This window comes from Triturus cristatus, chromosome 4_2 (genome assembly GCF_964204655.1).
Source record: "Triturus cristatus chromosome 4_2, aTriCri1.1, whole genome shotgun sequence".
NCBI classification, from domain to species: domain Eukaryota; kingdom Metazoa; phylum Chordata; class Amphibia; order Caudata; family Salamandridae; genus Triturus; species Triturus cristatus.
The window spans coordinates 15,708,033-15,733,365 of record NC_140586.1 but is presented as its reverse complement, the minus strand read 5'-3'; the positions used below and the strand labels follow the sequence as shown (position 1 = coordinate 15,733,365).

Genomic DNA, 25,333 nt, shown 5'->3' with positions numbered 1-25,333 from the left:
GTGATGCAGCAGTCACTACTACAGATCTTTTGCAGTCTCCCCCAAAACCTGGATGTAATTAATCTGTCAGGTTAAATTGGTGGTGTGCTCCCTGGGATGTACAATGCCAAAGGGAAGCCTGCATATGCCATCCGGTGTGTTAGACTAGCAGGATACAAGAGACCAGGTGTCCCAATAACCCCAACGCCAATTTCACTCCGATTAAAAACAAAGGCTGAAACAGTGGGATCTTAGCCTGAATGTCCTGGACTCTCCACTTGGGGGAATGCATGAAACTACACCATATCTAGGATAGCACCAATGAAGGGGCGCATCTACGGAGGAGTCAAGTGAGACTTTGACATGTTGATTGCGAATCCCAACACTGTTAGGAGGTTTGCTGTCATCTAGAGGTTGTCTACAACCGCTTGTGGTGAGCCCTCCTTCAACAGCCAGTCACGAGGTACAGGAAGACTGGTACCCACAACCTCTGATGGTGTGCTGCAACCACTGCCATCACTTTCGTGAACATCTGTGGGGCACTGGTAAGGCCAAAGGGAAGCACCACAAACTGGTAACACTCCTGGCCTACTTTGAACCACAGGTCATTTCTCTGGGCCTGCAAGAAGAGATGTCCTGCAGATCCTACGTGTTCATCTAGTCTCCAAGATCCAGGGTATATAATAGCTGGGTGAGCATGAGTATTTATTCTTCCACAGGGAGGTATTGAGAGATCAGAGATCTAAAATAAGATGAAGGCCTCAGTTTTTTTCAGCACAAGAAAGTAGCTCAAGTAAAATGGCTGAGTAGGCATGTCCATTCAAAGAGGAGTCGTGCGGAATGCATTAGGGTTGACTCTGCTGGTGGACACCTAGACCACCAAGTTCTCAATGGAGTAGGATGCTGTGACAAAAAGTCGAGATTGCCTGGTACCAGTCGGTGTCAGGATTATAAGGGCGGCACGTGGTCTAGGGCCCGCCCCATCACGCTTGCCATGCTTTAAGCAGCGCAGATGTGTAGTTTTGCCATCTTGCGCTAAGAACCTTTGTGGCAAAGCACATGAAGCTGCTTCCTTAGCTCACCGCTGGGTGCTGTGTTTTCATCAGAGGTGATTGACTAATATACTGCTGTATTATTTATTTGCATTATCTCTCAGTTGTTATGTTTATATTTTGTCATTTTCATGCTTCCAGGGAACAGACTACGTTTTCAGCCTTTTCACAATGCGAGAGTGTAGGATTGTAAAACTATCTTTCCTATCCTGCTTTGAGAATGAGCTTGACCGCGCTGACGTCAGCGGCAACGCCCATGCGTCCTTGCTCACTATTCAGAGGAGTTTGTAGAGAGCGGACCTCCCGGTTTTCTTTCCGCATTCAAGCCCTTCCGGGACCGTTCATTTCCAGGTTGGGTGTCTGTGAAGATTTGCCCTAAGGATTCAGAGGTAAACTCCAGAGTTGTTTCCGCTTCGGGAACCTGGAGTTTTTTCTTTTTGTGCTCGCGCCAGCTTCCGCAGATCCCGCTGTGCCTCTCATTGTCCTGAAGGGTTCGTGTTGGCTCTCGCTAAATGTTTTGAGCCCCCACTGCCTTTTCCTAAAGGTCGCAGCAGCTTCCGCCGATCATCACGTGACCTCCCTTTGCCTACAGAAGGTCCGTGTCAGCTCACTTAGCGGATGATCCGATGTTGCATGCAAGTTGTGAAATGCATGTAGAGTAAGGCTTACTCTGCAGGTAAGAAGAGTAGAATTCTTATAATGCAGAGGCTAGTTATGATTAAACAACACAGGTACTTATTCAGTTCTTTTGGTTGAGCTTTTTCATGACAGATTTACTGATTTGTGAACTTGCGGATTATTATGCAGAATGGTTCTTCCGGAGTTATATTGCTGATTTCTTTTGGGCATAATACTTTGGATTTTGGTATTATATTGCTGATTTCTTTTGGGCATAATACTTTGGATTTTGGTATTTTTGTTCACTGGAGAACATGAGGAAAAACTTAGACAAAGGTGCTTAAATGATGATAATTTAAAGTACATTACTTTGAACTGCAGACCTCCTCATTTCATAGTTGTCTTTATGCAGACTTAATAATAGAGAGAGACATTCAAGGGCACTTTGTTTTACATATTGCTAAAATGTTTTATGTTGTATAACCATTTTCCTTTACAGATCTCCTTCCCAGTTGTTCCCTTCCCTTCCCGAATTCCCTTTCCCCCTGCTTGATCACTTCAATCCTCTGTAATATTCAAAACTCAGAGTTGAAGGTATCGAGAGGTGGGTCCTTGTATCATCGCGTCCAGACCCTGAGGAAGGAAGCTTCACTTGACAGTCGGTGAGGAAGGATAGAAAGAATAATTGCAGCAGACTTGCGAAAGTGACGCACAAGTTACTACTTGTGTAACGATATATCTGTAAGAGACATTAGTTAATGATAGATTCCTTACCTTAGAATATCCCCAGGCGTCAGAATGGATCTGGAAAGTTTTGCTAGCAGTACCCCTGCGCTTCAGTAGGTGGTGACGTGCGGCTCCGCGTCCGTCGCTGGCGTCGTAAGCACCAAGATGACGTCACGGAGACTACTTAGGCGCCACCCATGCGCGCTGACGTCAGTTCTGTACACGACTTTCCGCGCCAGGAACGCAGAGCCATGCAAGAAACTGACCACTGGTGCCAAGAAACTAGGGCCCTGAAAGGGATGACAACCCTAGAAATCAGTTCGCAGAACGGGGAGGATGGGTGGGGCGGTAAGGAATCTGTCACTAAATAATGTCTCTTACAGATATATCATTACACAAGTAGTAACTTGAGCATCTAAAAGAGACACAAGTGATAGATTCCTTACCTTAGAATAGATACCCCAGCAATACCAATCCCGGTGGTGGGTCTGCGAAAAGATTACACCAGAAAGTCACGGAGAACAGACCGGCCAAAGAAGCCGTCTCTCCGGACCGGACTGTCAAGGCAGTAATGCTTGATAAACGTGTGCAGTGAAACCCACGTAGCTACCTGACAAATGTCCTGCAAGGGGACGTCGCATCCCAAGGCAGTAGTGGTTGACGTCGCCCTGGTAGAATGGGCACGCAGCCCCACAGGAGGCTCGTTCTTAGCCAACGAGTAACAGGCCTTGATGCAGAGAACAACCCACCGAAAGATGGTCCGCTTATGCACAGCCCGACCTCTTTTGGCGCCCACGTAGCCAACAAAGAGCTGGTCATCCACCCGGAACGGTCGTGTGCGCTGCAAGTAGAACAAGAGCACGCGTTTTGGGTCCAGACGGTGGAGCCTCTCTTCCTCTTTCGAAGGATGCGGAAAGAAGGTGGGCCAAGTTATGGTCTGCCCGATGTGGAAGGGCGTGACAACCTTTGGCAAAAAAGAAGGACGGGTCCTTAAAACCACCTTCTCCGGATTAACAGAAAGGAAAGGAGGTTTGGAAGAAAGAGCCTGGAGCTCACTCACTCTTCTGGCAGAGGTGATAGCTACCAGGAAAGCCATCTTGAGAGTGAGAAGACGCAAAGGACAGGTATGAAGGGGCTCGAAGGGAGTGCACATCAGATATATCAAGACAAGGTTTAAGTCCCATTGAGGCATTATGAACGGCACAGGAGGAAATGTGTGCGTAATGCCTTTTAGGAAATGGTTAACAACCGGGAAGTTAAAAAGAGAAGGCTGATCTGGAAGCCGTAAAAAGGTGGAACTGGACGAAAGATCACCTTTGATAGTGCCCAGAGCAGAGCCCTGCTGGGTCAAAGAAAGAAGGAACAGAAGAACTTCGGAAAGAGGGGCAGAAAGGGAATCCACAGCCTTAGCTGTGCACCATGCCACAAACTTGTTCCACCTGCAGGCGTACACCGTCTTAGTGGATGGACGCCTGGCTGCCAGAATGACATCACAGACTTCGGGAGGAAGATCGAAAGCTGTCAACTGTCGCCGCTCAATCTCCACGCATGGAGGTGGAGGCTGGGCAGGTTCGGGTGGAGGACCGTCCCTTGCTGTTGCGACAGAAGATCCTCCCCTAAGAGGCAGATGGATCGGGGGATCGATTGCCATGCTGAGTAGCTCGGGATACCAGTATCTTCGTGCCCAATCCGAAGCCACAAGGATGAGTTGGGCCCGGTCCCGCCGAATCTTCATCAGCACTCTGGGCAGAAGTGGTATAGGCGGAAAGGCGTACAATAGACCACAACTCCACTCGCGATGAAAAGTGTTGCCTAGCGAGTGCCGCCTTGGACATTCCAACGCGCAGAACTGAAGACATTGCGCGTTTTCTTCGGTGGAGAATAGATCTAACAAAGGCTCTCCCCACTGCTGAAAGAGACCTTGCACCACATCCGAGCACAGACGTCATTTGTGATCCATCAAGCACCGGCAGCTGAGTTCATCCGCCCTGGCATTCAGAGAACCTGCCAGGTGTTGAACCATCAAAGTGATGCCGTGATGTTCCAGCCATGTCCAGAGGCGCAGAGCCTCCTGACATTGGGTCCAGGACACCACCCCATCCTGCTTGTTGCAATACCACATGGCGGTGGTGTTGTCCATGAACACTTGCACTACCTGTCCCCAGACAGAGGGAAGGAATGCCTTCAGTGCAAGACAGATCGCCCGAAGCTCCAACAGACTGATATGGAGCAGGGACTCCGCCAGAGACCAGAGGCCTCTGATCTCCACCTCTCCCAAGGGACGCATCCGTCACCACTGTGTGCTCCGGTTGGGGAAGGGCGAGGGACCTGCCATTGACCCAATTGCGATTCGTGAGCGACCACTGCAATTGCCGTGCACTACCCTCCGAGATCTGGACAGGATCTGACAGGTTGCCCTGATACTGCAACCACTGGAACTTCGGGTCCCACTGCAGAGCCCGCATATGCCATCTGGCATGTGTCACCAGCAGTAGGCAGGAGGCCATCCGGCCCAGAAGCCGGAGGGTCATCCTGACCTAAACCCGGGACAGAGGCTGCAAGATCGGAATCATAGCCGGAATATCCCGGACTCGCTGCTCAGGAGGATAAACCCGAAACAGCGTTGAATCCAGAACCGCTCCGATGAAGGGGAGCTTCTGAGAGGGACTCAGGTGTGACTTTGGCACGTTGATGAAGAACCCCAGCAAATGCAGGTGGTCAGCCGTAGTCTGAAGGTGCTTGACGACTACCTGGGGCAAGCCCGCCTTCAACAACCAGTCGTCGAGGTAAGGGAAGACTGACACCCCTGACCTGCGCAGATGAGCTACGACCACCGCCATCTCTTTCGTGAACACTCAAGGGGCGCTGGTAAGGCCGAAGGGGAGTACGGCAAACTGAAAATGCACCTGGCCTACCGTGAACCGAAGGTAACGCCGGTGGGCCGGCAGGACGGGGATGTGTGCAAGTCCAACGCTACCATCCAGTCTCCAGGGTCGAGGGCAGCCAGGACCTGAGCCAGAGTCATCATTTTGAACTTCTCCTTCCGGAGAAAGCGATTGACGTTCCGGTGGTCCAAGATGGGGCGCAAGCCCCCTTTGTCCTTCTTGGGGACCGTAAAGTAGTGGGAATAGCAACCACTCCCTACTTCCGGCCCAGGGACGCACTCGATGGCCCCCTTGGCCAAGAGGGCCGTAACTTCCTGCTGGAGAAGCACCAAGTGATCCCCCGACATGCGGTGGCACCGAGGTGGCATGGCTGGAGGGGAGGACTGTAAGGGAAGGGAGTAACCCCTGCGGATGATCTGCAACATCCACTTGTCCGAAGTGATATCGCGCCAGTGGGGGAGGTGGTGGCGGATCCTGCCTCCCACCGGCATGGGGTGCTCCACAAAGCTCGTATTAGGAAGGTTTGGAGGTAGAAGCAGCGGGGGGAGGGGGACTGACCCCCACGCTGATTCCCAGAGCCGACCCTGCGGAAACCGCATCGAGGCTGGTTCTGCACAGGCTAGCTGAAGGAACGTGACTGGGCGCCTCTGCTGTGGCCACGAAATGAACAAAAACCAGGAGTGGCCGGGCTTTTGGCAGAAAGACCCAAGGACTTGGCCGTGGCCCGCGAGTCCTTAAAGTGCTCCAGTGCACTGTCTGCCTTATCGCCAAACAGGCATGTCCATGAGCGAGCTTTGGACATCTGGGGAGAACCCGGTAGATCTCAACCAGGTGTGGCGAAGAAGCGCCACAGTCGTAGAAATCGCCCTGCCCAGTGAGTCCGCGGTGTCCAAACCACACCGAATGGCGAACTTAGCCACATCCTTACCCTCAGCAACAGCTTGGGACAGCACAGCGTGGGTCTCCTCAAGACACTGAGGCAACACCTGTGCAACTGTATCCCACACCGCATGGGAATAGCGGCCCAATAAGCAGGCGGTGTTCACTGACGGCAGCCCCAAGCTGGCCGTAGAGAACAACTGCTTACCGAACTGCTCCAGCTTCTTAGAGTCCTTATCCGGCGGAACCGTGGGAAAGGTACTTTGTGACGTTGAGGCTTGGATGACCAGGCTCTTAGGCGTAGGATGAGTGGTAAGAAACGCAGGGTCACCAGGCACTGGACGATGACACCTGGCGACATTCTTATTCACAGGGGCCCCTGTGGCTGGCCGCGACAAAGTGCCCAACAAGACGTCAGTTAGGGTGTCGTTAAAGGGGAGCAGGGGCTCCGACGAAGTGGACGCCGTCTGGAGCACTTCAGTGAGGAGATTAGTTTTGAGGGCCACCATAGGAAGATAGAGGTTGAGGACCTCAGCCGCCCGACGGAGCATGATCGTGTAGGAGGCGCCCTCCTCCATGGTAGGTGGGGGAGAGGCAAACCCCGGGTCAGAAGAGACATAGAGGTAGCCGTCGTCCTCCAAATCATCCACCCAGTCCTGCTCGGAGTCACACTGACGGGCAAGAGGGTCCTTGGACCCCTCCCAGTTGTCCTCCACCTCTGTCGCATGGGGAACAGACCGTGGGGGCAGAGCTGGAGCCAGAGAAAGAACATACGATGTCAGAAACTGCTCTGGCCAGGGCCGAGCCGGCGCCGCAGCCCAATGCGGGTCCCAGGTAGGAACAAAATGGTCCTGGAACCGGGGCAAGGGCGGGACAAACGGCACCCAGTGCAGTGCCGAAGGCGGAGCAGAGGGTGGCGCTGGGGCTGGAGACGGCAGCGCTGGACCTTGTGGCGCCGGGGCCAGAGCCAACGGCGCAGGATCCTGTGGTGCCGAAGCTGGGCGGCCCAACAGGATCCAGACACGGGACCACGGGGCCCGAAGGCGCGCAGGCGGGAGCCCGAGGCCTAAAAAGGCAGTCCATTGTAGAAAGAAATTCTTGCACCTGTTCGGAAGTCGCCGACAGACTCGGATAAGGTTGGTAGGCCACGGGACTCCCAGGCTCCAAAGGAGCCGCAGGGGCAGAAACCCTGTCCCCCTCATCCGCATCCAAGGACCGACGGGGGGACGTCGGAGAGCGAACTTGCTTCCTCGACTTCTTTTTATGTCGTTGCTTACCCGAATCCGAGGGCGAAGACTTGGAGCCCCGCGAGCGTTCTTGGGAACGGTCCTTGGACCTGGAAAGGCGCTGGGACGAGTGCCGGACCTCCAGCAGCTTCCAGCGCTGCTCCCTCAAGGCCTTCGGGGCCATGGCCCGACAGTCCCGGCAGGACCGGGAGTCGTGGTCGGTCTCCAGGCAGTAGAGGCATACATCGTGGGGGTCTACCACCGACATATTGCAACGGTAGGTCCCACAAGACTTAAATCCGGGCATCCCTACGTGCACCAAGGAGAAAAGGAGACAAAAAGTCTCAAAAAGGGTAGTCAAAAAGTGACTAAGGTACGTGCTCTAACCGGAGCTGCGCTTGCTGGCGTGGAAAAAGAAAGAACTGACGTCAGCCCTCATGGGTGGTGCCTAAGTAGTCTCCGTGATGTCATCTCGGCGCTTACGACGGAGCCGCACGACGCCACTTACTGACGCCCAGGGGTACTGCTAGCAAAACTTTCCGGATCCAGTCTGACGCCTGGGGATATTCTGAGGTAAGGAATCTATCACTAAAACGGGTCTCTTACAGATAAAAAAAAAGTTACTTACATTCTGCAACGCTCTATCTGGTGCATACAGCATCTAAATGCAGATTTTTCTGCTTTAGAATGCTCCCCAGGTGTCAGAGTGGAGCCAAAACCTTTCAAGCAATACCTATGCGTGCCAGTAAGTGGTGTTGTGCTGCTACGCACCAATATTTTTCCACTCTTGTACGGATGAATGAAGCCGCATTTAAGCACCACCCATGCATGCTGATGTCAGCTGCTTTCTAGACTATCCGCATCCCTCAGAGCCCATCAGCAGATTGGCATTGACCAGTGTGGAGATCTCTAGGCTTGTGAACCTTATTAGGTGGAAAGAGAGTCTAGTTCCCAGAAAGGGGAGGGTAGGAGACCGAGACAAATCTTTGGTTACATAGGGTATCCACCAGAAAGAGTGTTACAGAAAAAGTAAGGGAGATTCCACAACCTAGCTGCATTATACGAAAAGAGGCGACCCCCTGTATGTGCTTTCCTTATTTCAGGGACAGTCGCCATCTGTTTATTGCCTGACCGCAAAGCTCTTTTAGGGTTATAAGGGGAGATAATGGAGCGAATAATAGGCGGACCATTACCTAGCATTGCCTTATGTGCAATACAAAGCGCCTTGAACTGCACTCTCTGCTGAATAGGCAGCCAGTGTAGAGTGGCCAGAGCAGTCCTTGCTGACTGTCGGTTAGGGATGTTCAAAAGCAGACGAGCTGCACAGTTCTGTACAGTTTGCAGTTTCCTGAAAGTAGTGCTGGGTGCTCCTAAATAAAGGGCATTGGCATAATCGAGCCTGGAGAGTATGAGGGCGTGAACCACTGTTTTCCTGGCAGATAAAGGAAGCAGGGGAAGAATTTTCCGTATCATCCTCAACAACCCAAAGCAGCAACCTGAACCTTCCGTGCTTGCTCCCCAAAATCCAAGTTACGATGCAGGCAGACCCCCAAACTCTTGATCTGTTCTTTGGGGGAAGGGGGGGAGCCTGAGCAACTAGGCCCCGGTAAACTTACATGAGGCGAGGGAGGTTTACCTAAAAACATCAGCTCAGTTTTCGACCCGTTGAGTTTCAGATATGAACCCTCCATCCATGCTGAAACTTTCTCAAGGCACCTGGCCAGATCACGGCCAGTGTTGTTGAGCTGGTTGAGAGAAACAACCAACTGCGTGTCATAGGCATATGTGACAATCTGGATGCTGAACGGCTCCACAACACCTGCCAGGGGGCACATATAAGCATTAAAAAGAGTGGGGCTCAGGGACGATCCCCAAGGGACCCCACATCTGAGTGGCATAGGATGGGAGGTACATTCTTCTTGGAACACCTGAAATGACCTGTCCTCCAGGAAGGAGTGAAGCCACTTAAGGCCCATACCAGTCACTCCTACCTCTCTGAGTCTCTGAATAAGCAACTGATGGTTGACCGTATCGAAGGTTGCTCTAAGATCCAGGAGCACAGTGGCGGAGCAGCCTCCGTTGTCTAGAATTTTCCTGGTTTCCTCAACTACTGCTAGAAGGGCAGTCTCTGTACCCTGTTGAGGCCTAAACCCAGTTTGGGAAACATGAAGATGGTTGTTGCTTTCCAGAAACGCAGAGAGAGCAAAATTCACATGCGTTTCGGCAATTTTGCGAATTCCTGACAATAGTGATATGGGGCGATAATTCCCTAGCACCTCTGGATCCAGATTCGGTTTCTTTAAAAGGGCTTTAATCATTGCTTGCTTCCATAAAGGGGGGACCAGTCCCATCAACAATGTAGCATTAATCATGTCCAAGATAACAGGGGATACCGTATCAAAAACTGGATTTAAAATGGGGGGGCGGAACAACGTCCCTGGGGGATCCTGACTTCAACTGACTAACAAAGCTTGTAAAGAGAGCTGGTCTAAAAGAGGGATTTCTGCTAAAAAGCAATCACTAATGCATCCTCCAATGTTGGTTATTGGAGCATTTGATTGAACCGTAGCCTCGGGAAAAGAAGTATAAATATCTTGAATTTTATTAGAGAAAAAGGTTACCAGTTCACTACAGCGGGATGGTATAGCATCAAAGTAAGTAGGAGGGGAGGGGGGTTTAAAAAGAGATTTCACTATGCGAAATGTTTCATGGGAAGAATTGGAAGCTGAGAGGATTTGTCCTTCATAGTGAAGGGCCTGGGCAAGTTTGATTTCTTCCATGTATATTTTTATATACTCCCGGTAAATCATTGTATTAATTGCGAGGAAGTCTTTTCTCCATTTTCTTTGAGACCGTTTACAGGCTTGCTTAACTTTGCGAAGCTTGGCGGGAGTACCAAGCTGTTCTGTTTGCTCCTCTCTTGTCATTAATCCACTTTTTTGGGAGCACAATATCTAGGGCGAATACAAGCCATTTAACAAAGTTATCATTTGCTATGGCTGGGTTAGACTCAGGTGTCGGTCTGGTATCATTAAGTATTGATACCCAATGATCTATCAGGAGTTTTGACCATGAACGAGTCAATTTAGTGGACTTTAACACCGACCTGCTGATGACTTGATGGGCCCAGGAAAAAGGAATACGACAGTGATCTGTCCAGGGCATGGGAATGGGGCTTCCAACCTGCAGATTATTAACGTTGGAAAAAATGGGATCAAGCAGGTCAAATGCAATCAACTGTTACCACTCAATCTCCAGGCATGGAGATAAAGACTGCGCAGGCCCAGGTGCTGTTGAGACAGACAATCCTCCCAAAGCAGCAGCATGACCGGAGGACAGATGTTCATGCCCAGGAGTTCCAGGCACCACATTCTCACTGCCTAATACTGTGCCACAAGGATGACTTGGGACCAGTCGGTACGGACCTTCTTGAGAACTCTGGGTGTTAGAGATAATGGAGGGAAAGCACACAGAAGATTAAAGCTCTACTCTAGGAGGAATGCATCTCCAAGAGAGAGCTCTCTTGGGAACATCAATGTGCAAAAATAACGTTATTGCGTGTTCTAGGCAGTGGCAAATAGATGAATCCAAGGTTCTCCCAATTCAAGGAAGAAAAATCAGAAGAATGTCCCAATATAGATGTTATTCGTATCCAACTAAGCGTCACGGGCTGGTTTCGTTCGACCTGGGGTTTAGAGATCCCACCAGGAAAACCCTGTGGTGATCCAGCCATTTCTGGAAGTGCAGTCCCTCTTGACACAGGGTCCACGAGCCAACCCTTCCCTATTTGTTGCAGTACCATCTGGCAGTATTGCTCTTTGTGGGCATTTGAACCAACCACCCTTTGATGGATGGCAGTAACACTTTCAATGCTAAATGGATGGTTTACAGCTCCAAAGGGTTGAAGTGGAACTGGGCCTCTACCAGAGACCAGATGCCTTTCATCTCCACCTCTCACAAATGGCCTCTCCAATCCTGCAGAGATGCAACAGTCACCATTGTTACAGCTGTTAAGGGTAAGTAGAAGGGTCTGCTCTTGATCCAACTGCATTCCAATAGCCACCACTGCAGGTCTGTTGAAGTCTCCTCAGAAATTCCTTAAGGCCTTTCCCTGTGATGCTGTGCCTACTGGGACTTCAGATCCCACCTGGCATGCTTGACTAGCAGGATAGGATGCAGGAGGCAACAATCTGAGTATCTTCAGAACTATCCTCACTGAGTTTCAGGACAGAGGGTGAAAACATCAAGATTATAGTACAAATGTCCTGGAGTCCCTGTTCCAGGGGAAAGCATGAAACTGCACCCTGTCCAGAATGGCTGAGATGATGACTGCCTGGAATAATTGATCATCAAGGTAAGGGAAGACTTCTACCCTGCAACCACCGAAGGTGTGCTGAAACCACCTCCCTCACTTTTATGAACACCTGAGACGTACTGGCGAGGCCAAAAAGGGAGCACTGCGAACTGAAAATGTTCCTGACACACTATGAACCCTAGACAGTGCCTCTGGACATGCAGGACGGTGGATGTGCAATTAAGCATTCTGCAGGTCCAACGGTACCATGCAGTCTCCAAGTTCGAGGGCAAACAAGACTTGGACCTGGTAAACGTTTTGAATTTGTCCTTCCACAGAAAGGCACTGAGTGGCCGAAGGCCTAGAATAGGACGTAGGCCTCCGTCCTTCTTCAGTACCAGAAAATAGCAGAAGAAACAACCAGTTCCTACTTCTGATGCTGGGATCCTCTTTAAGGCCCTCTTGGCGAAAAGAGCTTGCACTTCCTGCTGTAAAGGCACTGATAGTCCTCAGTCAGCCACTCTGATGTTGGTGGAAGGTGCAGCAGAAAGGAATGGAAGTGCATAGCCCTGCAAGACAACTTGTAGGACACAGCTGTCCGAAGAGACTGCTTGCCACCCTGAGAGAAAATGCCAGATCTTGCCTCCGACCGAGTGGCTGTGTGCCTTGGCCACGAACTGCTGTGGGGGTCTGCTCGACTTTCTACATAGGGTGGTGCAGGAGGAATTTAAGGTCCCTAGAAGATTAATCTGATGTTGGAACTGCCACGCTGAGGTAGAAAGCCCCTAAGTGTGAGCCATGGCCCTGCTCTCTTTAAAGCGCTCATAGTCAGAGTCTGCTCTTTCACTGGAAAGGTGAGATCCATCAAAAGGCATGTCCATCAATAAAGATTAGATATCCCAAGTGAAGCCTATGGACCTAATCAAGGTGTGACATCTGAGCCTCACACTAGTGCCAATCGCCCGGCCTATGTAATCTGTAGTACCCAACCTGCATCAGTTGGCGACAGGTGGTGCTTACATGTGGCTCCACATGTTGCTTTTTGGAGTGGGACAGCAGCAGCGCTGAGCAACGTGACACCACCTGCTGACACTCAGGGGTACCACTCGAACATTTCTGGATCCAGTCTGACTCCTGGAGAATATTCAAAAGGTGAGGAAACTGTGGTTATAAGTATTCTTTAGAAGGGACAGTTACAGAGGGAGTTTGGATTATCCACCCAAGCAAGATAAAACATGGATTTTACTAATTTGCTTTTGAGAAATATCACAACCTTTCACAAATGAAAATGAATCAGAAAGTCAAAACCATCCTTAAATTATACAAAAAATAGGTAAGCATGCATCCATGCAGGAAAACTGATTGAATAATCAACAAGCAACTTTAATAATATATTAATAGCTGTGTATAGGAACAACAAAGCATATACATTTAAGATTTTCTTATGGAATACTTTCCTAGACAATACAATGTAAGATACGGCTTTCGACTATAATATGATGTTCTGCTGCACACATCTGCTGAATAAACAACAAAGAAATTAAGAGTGCAAAAGCAAGCATACCCTGAACTGGTTGAAATCGGAGTATGTAGGATCATATGTTTTATGATGGGCTTCCAAAAGAATGTCAATTATTCTCTGCTGATCCTCAGATATTTTACGTCTTTGGGAGTCTTTCAGTGCTTCCTCTTCTTTCCTTTTGGTTATCATTTCTCTTTTCCTCAAGACCTCTTCATCAGTCAAGATAACTTCAAAGAAAAAGGCAAATTAAATTGGCAAACCTCTTCCCACACACAAACCACAAATTTTCGTTTCTTACTCCCTTCAACTTTGCCTAATGTCCATTTCTGACTTTTTTTTTAACTTGATTTAAAAGAAACAACTTGCACTTTATGTTTAAAATACTATACCCATGTTGAAAACTGAAAACCAAAATGAAAAAAGGTCACACAAAAAATGCATTGCATTTCAAGAACGAAAAGTATGTTTTACTCGGAGTAAGGGAGCGCTGGGCTTGAAGCAAAGCCCATGCATTAAATGTTTAAATTTTTAAAACAGTGTTTACGGATTCAAGTGAAATGATCTTATCTTAACTTTAATATTTACTGCTATTTTTTTCCTCTACACATTATTTTAAAAATCATCATAAATAGTCCCCCATTTCATACCTACTCAAGAATAGTTTTAAGAAATGCTTCTTACACGTGCCCACATCATCATAAACACCAGTTTGAAGTATGTTGAATGCTTAAAATTAGGATTCTGAAATTAACCTTTATAGCGAGGAGAGCGGTTAAAAGTAAGTGAAAGATAAAATTATTAAGTTAATGCTTTCAAACAAGTATCTGAAAACATGAAAAAGTTGCTCAATGTTAGGGAAATCATCTGACAGAATATAGTGGTCTTTTCTTAAAAAGTGGCTTCGGAAGCCCAGTAAGAAAATTAATAGAGGAAAGTGCTTATTGAACAGGGTTTCGCAAAAAGAAATCTGCTCGTATTAACTCCCCCATAATACTTACTAACAGTGTGAAGTGAATACTAACATGCAAATCACATGAACCACATGGGAAACCGCTTTGCGCATGCGTGCACTAATGTGAACTCATGCTTGAAAGAACTAGGCCGCATTTTACATTGTGTTTCAAAAGAAACAAAATTAATGCATGTCTAGGCCGCATTTCATATCTTGCTTTAAAAGGATAATAAATAATGCCGCTCTTCGCTTAAAGCTTCTACTAAGAAAGTATTAACAGGGGATAGTGCGAAGGTGGGTGGTAAACAGTGAAAAGTGGATTTCAATGTAATTAATGAATGTGTATGTTTTATTCGTCATAGTGAGCCTGCATTTTCCTAAGTTGCCATGATAGATGAGGGGCTGGAGAAAAAAACGTGAATGATCTGACAAAACAGACAGAAACGCTGAACACTGTAGATAAAGAGCAAAAAGTCCAAGGTTGTTCAGCTCAGAAAACATTGTTTGCCTGCCAAAAGATGAGACTGGCCATAGGATTCAAGACTTCTTCCGCGGACGCGGCTGAGAAACTTATGAAATATTGCTAGTATTAAAATCAATAAAAAAAATTATGTCATGTGAAAGGATGTAGAACAATGAGCATGCAGAATTGTTGAATGAGAACATGGTGGTGTGACAAACCATCTCCCAAATCATCCAATGAGCAACCGAATTTTGTGAAATGTTTCAACTAATGTGGGTTGTACATGTAGGTTTTAGGGTATAACTCGGGTGCCTTTGAGGGTGTGGTTTAGGGTTAGTAGCTCTCGTTTAGGTCGGAAGGAGAGGAGAGAGGGGTGATGCATCACTGTCTGTCGGTTTGCAGAGAGACCTAGCTGTTCCTGTCCTTGTCCTGTACTTGATTCCTGAAATCTTTGTTTCCTGACTCTATTTCAGGAGACCCCCACTTCTCCCTTGGCCAGGGGGGTGGTATTTCACTGATCCTTTGGGTTTGTATTATTTTCTGTAGATGTAGGAATACCCTACTGCCTATCACCAGACTGTTCAGGTTCAGGGCACAGACATCTGCGATCCTTTCACCAATCCTGTTCATGTCACCAAGGCCATGGTTGTCCATGATTTCTTCGTATCCAGTGTTGTTGCTTTCAATCTTTGAAATGAGGTCCCCAATCAGTATGGTGATGTCTCTTTCACTGTATTTCTCTAGGAAAGACTGGATTCTGTTATATTATTGTGCTTTTTCCTCTATGTTGCTGTCATTTGTAGGTCCCTGTGAGGATTCTGGGACAGTGGGCTTACAATCCAATCAGAGCTCTGGTGGCTGCTGGCAATAGCATCATTGCTATTCCATAAGGATGTGGGGCGTTCTCTTCCTCGTGTAAAGAGTACAGCAGCATTACAACTGGAGCCAGTCTTTTCTGTCCGGACTGTGTCCATCTGGTCTCGCGGATGGCAAGACAGGCAAGGTTGCAATTTTTCATCTTCGCTGACACCAGGGCTGCTGACACTTGGGCTGTCATGCCTGTCTCGTGCATGGTCCTCACATTCCGTATACTGATGGTCTTGGTTGATCAGATTTGTGGCTTTAAGGGATCTCTGGCTTTCACCACAAAGCACCATAGCTCTCCGTGAAGGAGATTCCTCTCTCCCCAGGGCTGGGATGTCTTTTGGTTGACATTTCTGTAGCTAGGATTTTTTTACCTGGTGGTGTAGCTAGCCCCACGACAAAAAGAGAGGGTCATCCAGAGCGGGCCTATGGTGTTGATGATCTACCAGTCGACTGATGGACAAAAAAGGGTTTCTCCCATGCTTCCTTTATAGGGCTTAGAAGAGCCTCATTGAAAAGGAAGGTAGGGCTTGTGGACAGCCTGTGGGGGATTGCAAGATTTCTATCAGAATTATAGATTTCACTTCTGAAGAAGGCAAATTCAATTACAAAGGTCTCTGCCGCCTTCTGAACAACGGTTGGTTAAAGAGCAGACATCCTTGATAGCTGCATCAGATGGGTAAAAAATTAGATATTTTGGTTAAGTATCTAGGCCACTGGCATTTTATAATTCCAACTAAAGGTCTTCATTAGCATTGTAAGGTAGCAGGAGATAGCCAGTTTTGGGGTCATCATCCTTCATTGCAGCCATAATCTCTATCCTTCATAGCCAAGGCACCTGAATTTGAACAGAAAAATCTCCTCCAAGAGGGGGAACGTTTTGGCATGCTGAGTGGCCCACCTAGTAGTTCATCTTTAAAATTCACCCATACCTGCATCTTTGCCACATGAATGTTTTCGTCTATTGACTACTTGGGTAGCGTCACAGTGCGTTCAGTGAGTTTCAGTGCTAGGAATTTCAAAATCAAAGAAGAAGAAGGACCAGAATAAACAGTGGGTGACTTTGCCTTAGATGACAGGACCAGATCAAGAGGCATTGAGTAAGAGATGCCATAGGCAGCAAGCTCGCAGGAATGATCTGCAGGCGAAACAGGAAATTTCTGTCTCGTCCGACATCAGGAAACTCCAAAGGGGCCAGGAAAGGGTCCGCTTACACGAGTAAGAGGAGGACTTCACCGTCCTTTGATACTTTATTTTTGTGGGTCAACCTCTTAAGCGATGGAAAAACTAACTCAGTTTTCCACTCCCTGATGGCCTTCAGGTGGACAGGCACACAAGAATCATTGACCGCAGCATCAGATCTCAATCCCAGACACTACATACTGATCATAGGGGGGTCTGAAAAATACATCTCATTACAGCACTGCCTGCAAGGCTTGAAGTTCCTTGAGGAAACATGTACCTAGCTGCTCTTGAATAGCTAACGAAATTGTCATTCAGACACCCATAGAGAGGTCCAGTCAGCATCAATGAGAATCAGAAAAAGGGAAACTGACACCTGTGCACCAGTTAGTGCCTAATATATGCAAGTTGCATTATATTTGGACCAGGAGTTGCAGATGGAACAGCAAGATGACACCTAATGGTTCCTGAGAGCCACTGCTGGGAAAAAACATTAAACGACCAGTGTGAAGCCTGGAAGGAGTATTCATAAGATGAATAATCATATATAAGAAGATACTTCAATTAGACGCACCCCAGATTATAGAAGGGTCTTCCAAAAAAAGTCCATGTCAAACACCACTGTGGAGTGCCTCCTGAAGCCTTATCCTAAAACAGAAATTGCAGTTGAGTAGCCACATAACCTGAAAAAAAAGTTGTCAAGAATTTGTCATAACACCCCTTAGGGACTTGAGAACCGAAAATTTCTCACTGGATTTTCTTATTTTATGTATTGCACTAGATCTAGCTCAGAAAACGTTCAGAAAACTGTTTTTTGCTTTTTTCAATTCTACCTAGTCTTGAGGTATCAAAAGCAAGAGACTGAACATAGTAGAAATCCATCCTCAATTATAATCCTCCCAAATAGAAAGTATTAACACTAAACTGAAAAATAATTGGGCATCATTCACAACACGCTATTGTAATTAAACAAAGTAGTAGAGTCTTACAAAAAAGAGAAAGATCACTACCTAGTGCCTTGCATTTCCATTGACAGGAATATAGCACTAAATTAGAGACCCTTAGGAAAAAGGATTACAAACACCAGCTATGGAACGCTGAAGGGAATAAGAAAAAACTGGGCTCAATTCATCTTGACTGGAATGTGGACTTACTTTTCAGTTCAAATGGAGTTTTGTGTAGGAAAATGATAGAGCGATTGTAGTCTCTATATTACAAATGATGGTTCTTATGATGGTTATTTATCACATTAATATTGAGAGTTCTCATTGTAATCCAAAATACTAAAATGAATACTGATATACATGTATGCAAGTTTCTCATACATAGACATGGTGATCATTTTTATTAACATAACATTTGGAGTCTAACTTTTATATTTTCTACATGTGGCCATATTATCCTACTAGTCCGCAAGACAAACATTCCAGTCTGATTCTTCAATCATTATTCAGGTATCCCCATCAGAACTCCACCAAAGGGACAGAGATCCATAAAAAGCACATATGGAGAGATCCTCAGCCAAATCCAATGATATATTTACTGCAGTTCTATCACCCCATTTAGAACCAAGGGGTAGATGTATGAAGCATTTTTGCATTTCCAAATGGCCCAATCAACAGAATAGGGCTGTTTGCGACCGCAAAAAAACTTTTCCTGATGTACAAATTCCAAACTGCTATTCATTAACCGGTTACTGACTCGCAATTTGGGGTTTTCCGATTTGGTGTTTGGAAGGGGCATGTTGAGGGCGTCCCTTCGCATTGGTATGTGCAAATGCTTTGCGACCAAAGTGCAGACGCAAAAGATTTGCAATTTACCAAGGGACCCCTTCACCTTTGAGAATGGTTGGGAAAATATTTTAAGAGCAGGAAGTAGTGCAAGGGACCACTGCCTACTCTTAAAAAAAGAAAGCTCAAAGTTTCATTGTTTCCTTTTAAATGCATTCCATTTTCTTTAAGAAAAACAGGCTGTGTTAAAAAAAAAAGAATGCTTTATTCAAAAGCAAATCACATACACAGTGGTCTGCTGACCCCAGCAAGCCATCATCCTTGTGATAGGAGCAAATTGTAGTGAGTTGCAAAATTGCAACCTACCCCATTGATATGCATTAGGTAGGTCTATTTTCAACCCACTCAAATCACTAAATGAAACTCAATAAGTTTCATACAAAAGGAATAGCGATTCCCTAATTTCGATGTGCAAAAAAATCACAATTAGGTCATCGCTATTCCCATTTTCGTACATCTAGTCCAAACAGTCGACATCTGTAGGCTCTCAACTGTAAAAAGGTCTGGGCTACAGCTGTGCCCCCCAAAAATTGGGCCAGGGAGCTTTTAGCTTTGCTTGCTGAACTATGGTTAGTTGACACACAGAATGACTGCTTATGTTGCTCTTGCTCAAAGTGTCACTTTGTCATAATGAAGCTCAAGTATGCATAAACCATGAGGTCAAATAATTTTCTAATATAACATCAATTCTATAGCCAGTTAGGATGTTTTACTAAGTCTTGTAGCCAGAGAAATTAACTGGAAGAGTCAGAGACTTTGCATTTTGCTTTCAAGTATAAATACTCTTGAGAACCTGGGAGACAATAGGCTTTTTTCCTCATGGAAATTACAGTACTACCCTTCTCTTGTTCAAGAATCCTAACAAATTGCAGGTCAAGAACGATTCTGAAATCCAGCTTGTTAATTTTTGACATCTGCAATCTCCTTGTTCAGTTTGGTCCCCTGTGAACGCAACACTGCATGGCTGCCTTCAACATAAGCGATACAATTTTAAAGTTCTTCATTTTGATCACTGAAACTGGCTTTTTTTGATTTAATCCTTATGAAAGGCCTTAGTTGAATTATTTTCAATAATTTTGGATGAAGTTTGAAGACTTCGCACTATAGCATTGCGTGATGTTGGCAAGCTTCTTTCTACAATATAAATGGGTTCTAAACCTTTTTTTATGTCAGCACAACAAATCAACAGATTACACATGTCCTTGTTCTCTAGACTCATCTCAACAGACTGGGCAATCCCTAACCTAACACTCGTCTACAGTAGTATTGGATCTGCTTTGGGACCTGGGCAAAGACATGTAAGAGCTGCAGTTGCGATACTGAGTTTGCCACGCTTCCAGCTAAAGTCTTTGCTAGCACTACACCTTCAACCTGACATAATTTCAGAGTTCTGCTGGGTTGAGCCAGCCAGCTTGACTAGACTAAGATAGATTCATGGTATTGCTCCTGCTATTGCGTAACTGACTTTGACCCCTTTTTGGCTTCTTTTAAAGCCACCAGCTTCTCTTGTTTCTGTTTGAGGAGAGGGGTTTTAGTGAAAGGACCCATGGTAGGGCTAGGATTATGATGGGAAAACAGAGGGTAAAAATCACAATTTCTTCCTTTCCATAGTTGCTGTTAGGAATTCATATTAGCATATTGGTAGTTACTACATCGGAAGTCATTATATCGCAGCTAATACATAGGAAACCATTAAATGCGGAGAGCCATTACAATTCATCACAGGAACTTTTTAAAATGTCTTACTTTTCTAATACACCCCCCTATTTTTATGTAAAGTGTCTTTATCTCTATCTGTAGATATTTACCATATATTAACATCAATACAGTTATATCTATCTAGATCTCTCTTTATAGATAAATATACACACATATATTATATATATACACATATATAAAAACACACACGAATAGGATAAAGTACCTCCTGTTCTATATTATAAGGATAGTGTAATCCACTAATAAGTTCTGTCACCCTATAGAGAACTGAGATCAAAGGCCAAGTTCTTTTATAAGGTCATGATACTCCAAAGTGAGTTGCAATATCCTTTTAACGTAGAGCAAAGGGTATTTATTTGCTTATAACACATAATTACACTATCACCATTACAACAAACTGCTCAACTCCTTGGTGTCTAGCTATTTCCTATGAAGGAAACGTGTTTACAGATATGAACAATAAAAGTAGACTCTGCAGCACAAAATTAAACCACCCCAAAAAAAAACAGTTCATAATTTGTTGCAAAAATATACTAGAATAAATTAAATGTTAGTCAAACTAAGAAAATGGTGTAGCCTGGAAAGTGTAGAAACATAGAAGCACATGTTCAAACAGTAACTCTACGGAGTATGAAATTATGGCGCCATAAGTAATGCATCTAACAAATCATAAGTGATGTAAATCTGAGCAGCACATGGCATGGGTGCAAATATAGAAAGCTCGGTGAACAATAACTGGCAAATTTTAGTCATATTCACCACGCCCCCACTGCACAAGGCCCCTGCCCAACTCCACTGTGCATGAATTGTGGCTGTGAGATTAGCCACAGGGCCTGTCCTGCACCCACTGCCACCACAAACAGACAACCCTCCCTTCTGCACAAGGCTTGTGGCAGTTCGCAGTGGTGCACTAGCCCTGTGCCCAAGCCAATGAAAGTGGCCAACCCCAATTGCAATCAGTCTATGTCCTGCACAATCCTGGTTGGCTACACCAGACCCTTGTGTTTTTTTTTTTTGGGCGGGGGGGGGTTGTACCACAGTATGAAAACCAGCACTGTGCTACCACAGGAGGTGCCACGTTGGGTACTGCAGTAACAAGAGCTGGTCAAACACAAGGAGATGATGGACGGAGCTCTGAAACTTTTCAGACACTCACCCCCAGTCGCAGATCTGGGTTGAATCCCTCATCATTCTTTAGCTCACTTCACCACCCCAGCTCAGACACAGCTATATGCAAATCAGTCTTGAGCTTGTACCTCATGGGAACACTCTAGACAGAACTGCCAAGCCATTTCTTCCCTGGACCGGAAACAAGCATCCTGGGCCGGTAACAAGAGCTGGTACCACGGTACTTATACCCCAAATTATTATTTTTTTTTAATTTTACCTAAAGGGAACCCCTCACATGACCCTGGTGGTCAGCGTGTGCCCCGGCTCTTAATGGGCTATTGTCAGAGTGCTCCCTGGCCCCTCCCCAAACCCTGCTGGTCAGCTTGCAGCCCTCACTCCACCCCCTGGTCCGTAGGGTCCATGTTATTATTATTATTTATATTTATTGGGCGCAAAACTAATCATCCCTAAAGGGATCTCTCAGCGCCACAATATCAGACAGAGCAGAGTAGAGACAACTGATTAGTGAATGAACAACCAGGTTTTAAGAAGTCTTCTAAACTGCCAGAGGTTGGAACATGTGCAGATGTTGCCTGGCAGTTTGTTCAAATGGATTAGGCAAGATACGAGAATAAGTGGCCGCCCATTCTGGTTTTATTGGCCCTCATAGGACACAACAGCCGCCGATCACTAGATCTCAATTGGCGGGAAGGAATATACGGTTTTAGCTTCTTTCTCAGGTAAGCTGGACCACTCCCCTGTGGTGTATTGAATATCAGAAGCAGAAGCTTAAACACTGCTTGTTTCCTGATGGGCAGCCAGTAAAGCAATCGCAGGAGGGGTTCGGAAGGTGTTTGAGGGGGCCGATTAAGGGAAAGACGCGCGGCTGTGTTCTGCACAACATGAAGCCTTGAGAATAGATCTCCCCTAATCCCTACTATTAGGGAGTTTCCATAGTCTAGTCTACTACTTAGTAATGCCTGTATGGAAGATGTTCTTGCTGAGAGGGGGATCCAAGGAAATATCTTTCTAAGCATTCGCATCAGGCCAAAACATGTGCCTGAGATGCTTTTCACGTGTTCTTCCATGGAGAGTTTGTCATCCACAAGAACACCTAGGTTTTCCACCCATGTTTTTGGCATAGGGGTTCACCCAGCTCAGAAGGTCACCAATTTGTGTACCAGAGCTCCTCCGTCTTTCCGAACAACAAAATCTTGGTTTTGCTGGTGTTTAGCTGTAGAAAATTCGCAGTCATCCATGCCGCTGTCTTTAACAAGCATCTTTGAAAAATGTCTCTGGTCGTCGTGAGGTCTGTGTCAATAGTGACTATCAATTGTGTATCGTCCATGTACAAGATGGTATCAAACTCACAAGATCTAATGATGGTGGCCAAGGAGGACACATAGATGTTGAATAAAGTGGGGCTTAAGATGGAACCCTGTGGGACCCCTTTATCTTCATGCGTAGTCTGAGAAGTGAATGACTCTAGTTGGACTCGCTGGGTTCTGTCAGCCAGGAAGCTTTCAAACCATTTTAATGCCATATCGCTGACACCAATCTCTCGTAACCTATGCACTAGGATACCATGAGAGATGGTGTTAGATGCTGCTAGGCCAAGGAGGCTCAACATAGTTGGTGTCCCTTTGTCTAAGGCCAACTTAATTGTATCCGTTACTTCAGTTAGTGCGGATTCGGTACTATACGACGCATGGAAGCCTGGCTGGGAAGGGTCAAGTGAGTTATTCAATTCAAGATATTTCGTTAACTATTTATTGACTAACGCCTCCATAATTTTATAAAGAAAAGATAGAAGAGATATGGGTCTATAATTTTGGAAATCCAGTGGATCGGCCAAGGTTTTTTTTTAATGGGTCTTATTTGAGCCTTCTTCCATTTCTGAGGGAAGGTAGCTGTGGTTAGCGATAAGTTACAGATTTCAGTGATGGAAGCCACAAGGGCCAGGGACAAAGCTGAGATGATAAAAGGAGGGGCCAGGTCCTGAGGGGAGTTAGATTTTATATGTGCTAATATGGACTGGACTTTCTCCAAGGTGATGGCATCAAAAACTTCCAATGGGGTAGAGATGGAGTCTTCATGATTTTGCGATACCACGCTAAGTTGCCCCTCTGTGCTAAAAGAGCTACAGATTTTATCGCTCTTCAACTTAAAGTGATTTGCAAGATCATCACAAAACTTTTGAGTCAACGGGATAGAAGGATTATTAATCCTTGGGTTGGTGAAATCTTTAAGAATCTTGAACAGCTCTTTGGAAGAATAATTAGCTTCACTAATTCTAGCCCCTTAGTGAGATCTTCTAGCGATGTTACACTTGTTTAAAAATGCTCTAGGAGCCGTTCCATAGGCTAGTTTATCTACCTCCTGTTTTGATTTTCTCCATTTCCTTTCACATTTCCTACAAACAGCTTTTTCTTTCTTAAGATTGTTTGTTTACCATGGTGCTGGGGCTGACTTTTCCCAGATCTTGCCATGTGCTTCCCGAGGTCCTCCTGCCTGCCTTACATATCCCGGTGCTCCCCAAGATCCTCATGCCTGTTCTCTGCTGTCAGTTTACTGCTCAAAACCGCAAACCTAGCCTCTCCTATCCGTATGCTAATCCAGCCCTTTCTGCCTGTGATCTATTGTCCATGTGCATGGTTTGTCCATGAGCATCCTCAGTCACTCTTGCTGTCCCTCTGTAGTCAACTTGCTGCAGCAGCCCCTCTGGCCTGTCCTCTATTGTCAGCTTGCTGTCCCATGCCCGCCCGCCTAAGCCTCAGTTGTCGAAGTTCTCCTCAACTCCTCCCATCAGCCCCATATTGTCAGCTTGCTGCCCAAAAACCTCATGTCCTTTAGGATAGCCCTGTCACCTACACTCCATTTTACATACATCATCCATCCCATCCACACGACTATAACGATTGTAAACAGGTGACCTTTCACCTAAAATCTTGCTCCTGTCTCTTTGACACCAGGCTCTTAGTTTTCTATCTAAATTCCTGAACCTGACGTACATAAACATGTTCCCAGGCACGGCATATTTATTCTGTATAAGGGTCACCACTTTTTTTCATCCTTGGCCAACAGCCAGCTGTGCATGATCACACTTGTTGAGAAAAGCATTGGTGATTGTTTTCAAAACATTTATGATTGCTTTCAAAACATCCATGGTTGTTTTCAAAACATATCGATTCTAGAAAAAACCCTGGAGTGGCCACTTTAGTATAAAAGACTCTCACTTCCACCAACGAATTAGAGGAGAATTCCTTCCAAGCTGAGCCGGGGGTCCTGCATGCCGAATATTCGACACACAGCGGTCTGACATCCCTTGCGGGTTCTCATCCGCAACTCATAGACATGGTCCTTCATTCCCAACCATCAGGTGAGGGGGCTGCTTCCTCCTTAGGGGTTTCTTGGTTACAGATACACATATCTATGTGCATACACACATACACATCCAGGTTAGGCTAGGTACATTTTAGCAAATTACTTAGGGCATGCATTTCAGGAATATGCAAGTGCTACTGTTTTTATCTGCACTGTTTCTGTTCATCTTCGTAGCACTATGGTAGAAATGTATCTACTATTCACTATATTGTTACTAGCAATCTCTTTTTATGCTTCTATCTCCAGATTGTCACAGTGTTCGACCTGGCACCATTGGCGTGGGTCTCCTTTCCATTTTTTGCTGTTGTCTCCTATGTTTTTGCCATGTTTTTACTGGTCTAGATGCTTTGGACACTTTGCCACTGCTATTCTGTGCCAAAGTGCAAGTGCTCCCTATTGTAAATTGTTGTAATGGATTATTGACTACATGATTGGCTTATTTGATTTACTCGTCAGACCCTAGTACAGTGCACCATGTGTGCCCATGGCCGATAAATCAAATGCTGCTGGTGGACGTGCAGCACTGGTTGTGCCACCCACAGAGGCAGCCTGTAAAATATGGCTCAGGCCTGCCATTGCAGAACCTGTGTGCAGTCTGGGACTGCCATGTCGACTTGGCAAGTGCACCCACTTGCCAGTCCCTAAACCTTCTCTTTTCTACATATTAGTCACCCCTAAGGTAGGCCCA

At 46.2% G+C, this 25,333-nt stretch overlaps 1 protein-coding gene across 6 annotated transcripts in view; it reads right to left on the bottom strand.

Annotated features, from left to right (window-relative positions):
* The window catches only part of VDR (vitamin D receptor), a 799,659-nt gene that overhangs the window by 409,230 nt on the left and 365,096 nt on the right, over positions 1–25,333 (bottom strand). For all 6 annotated transcript variants that reach the window (XM_085600241.1, XM_085600238.1, XM_085600240.1 and 3 more), the window contains one exon: positions 13,224–13,408. In XM_085600241.1, coding sequence (XP_085456367.1) covers positions 13,224–13,408 — 185 coding nt within the window. The remainder of the gene's footprint in view (positions 1–13,223; positions 13,409–25,333) is intronic.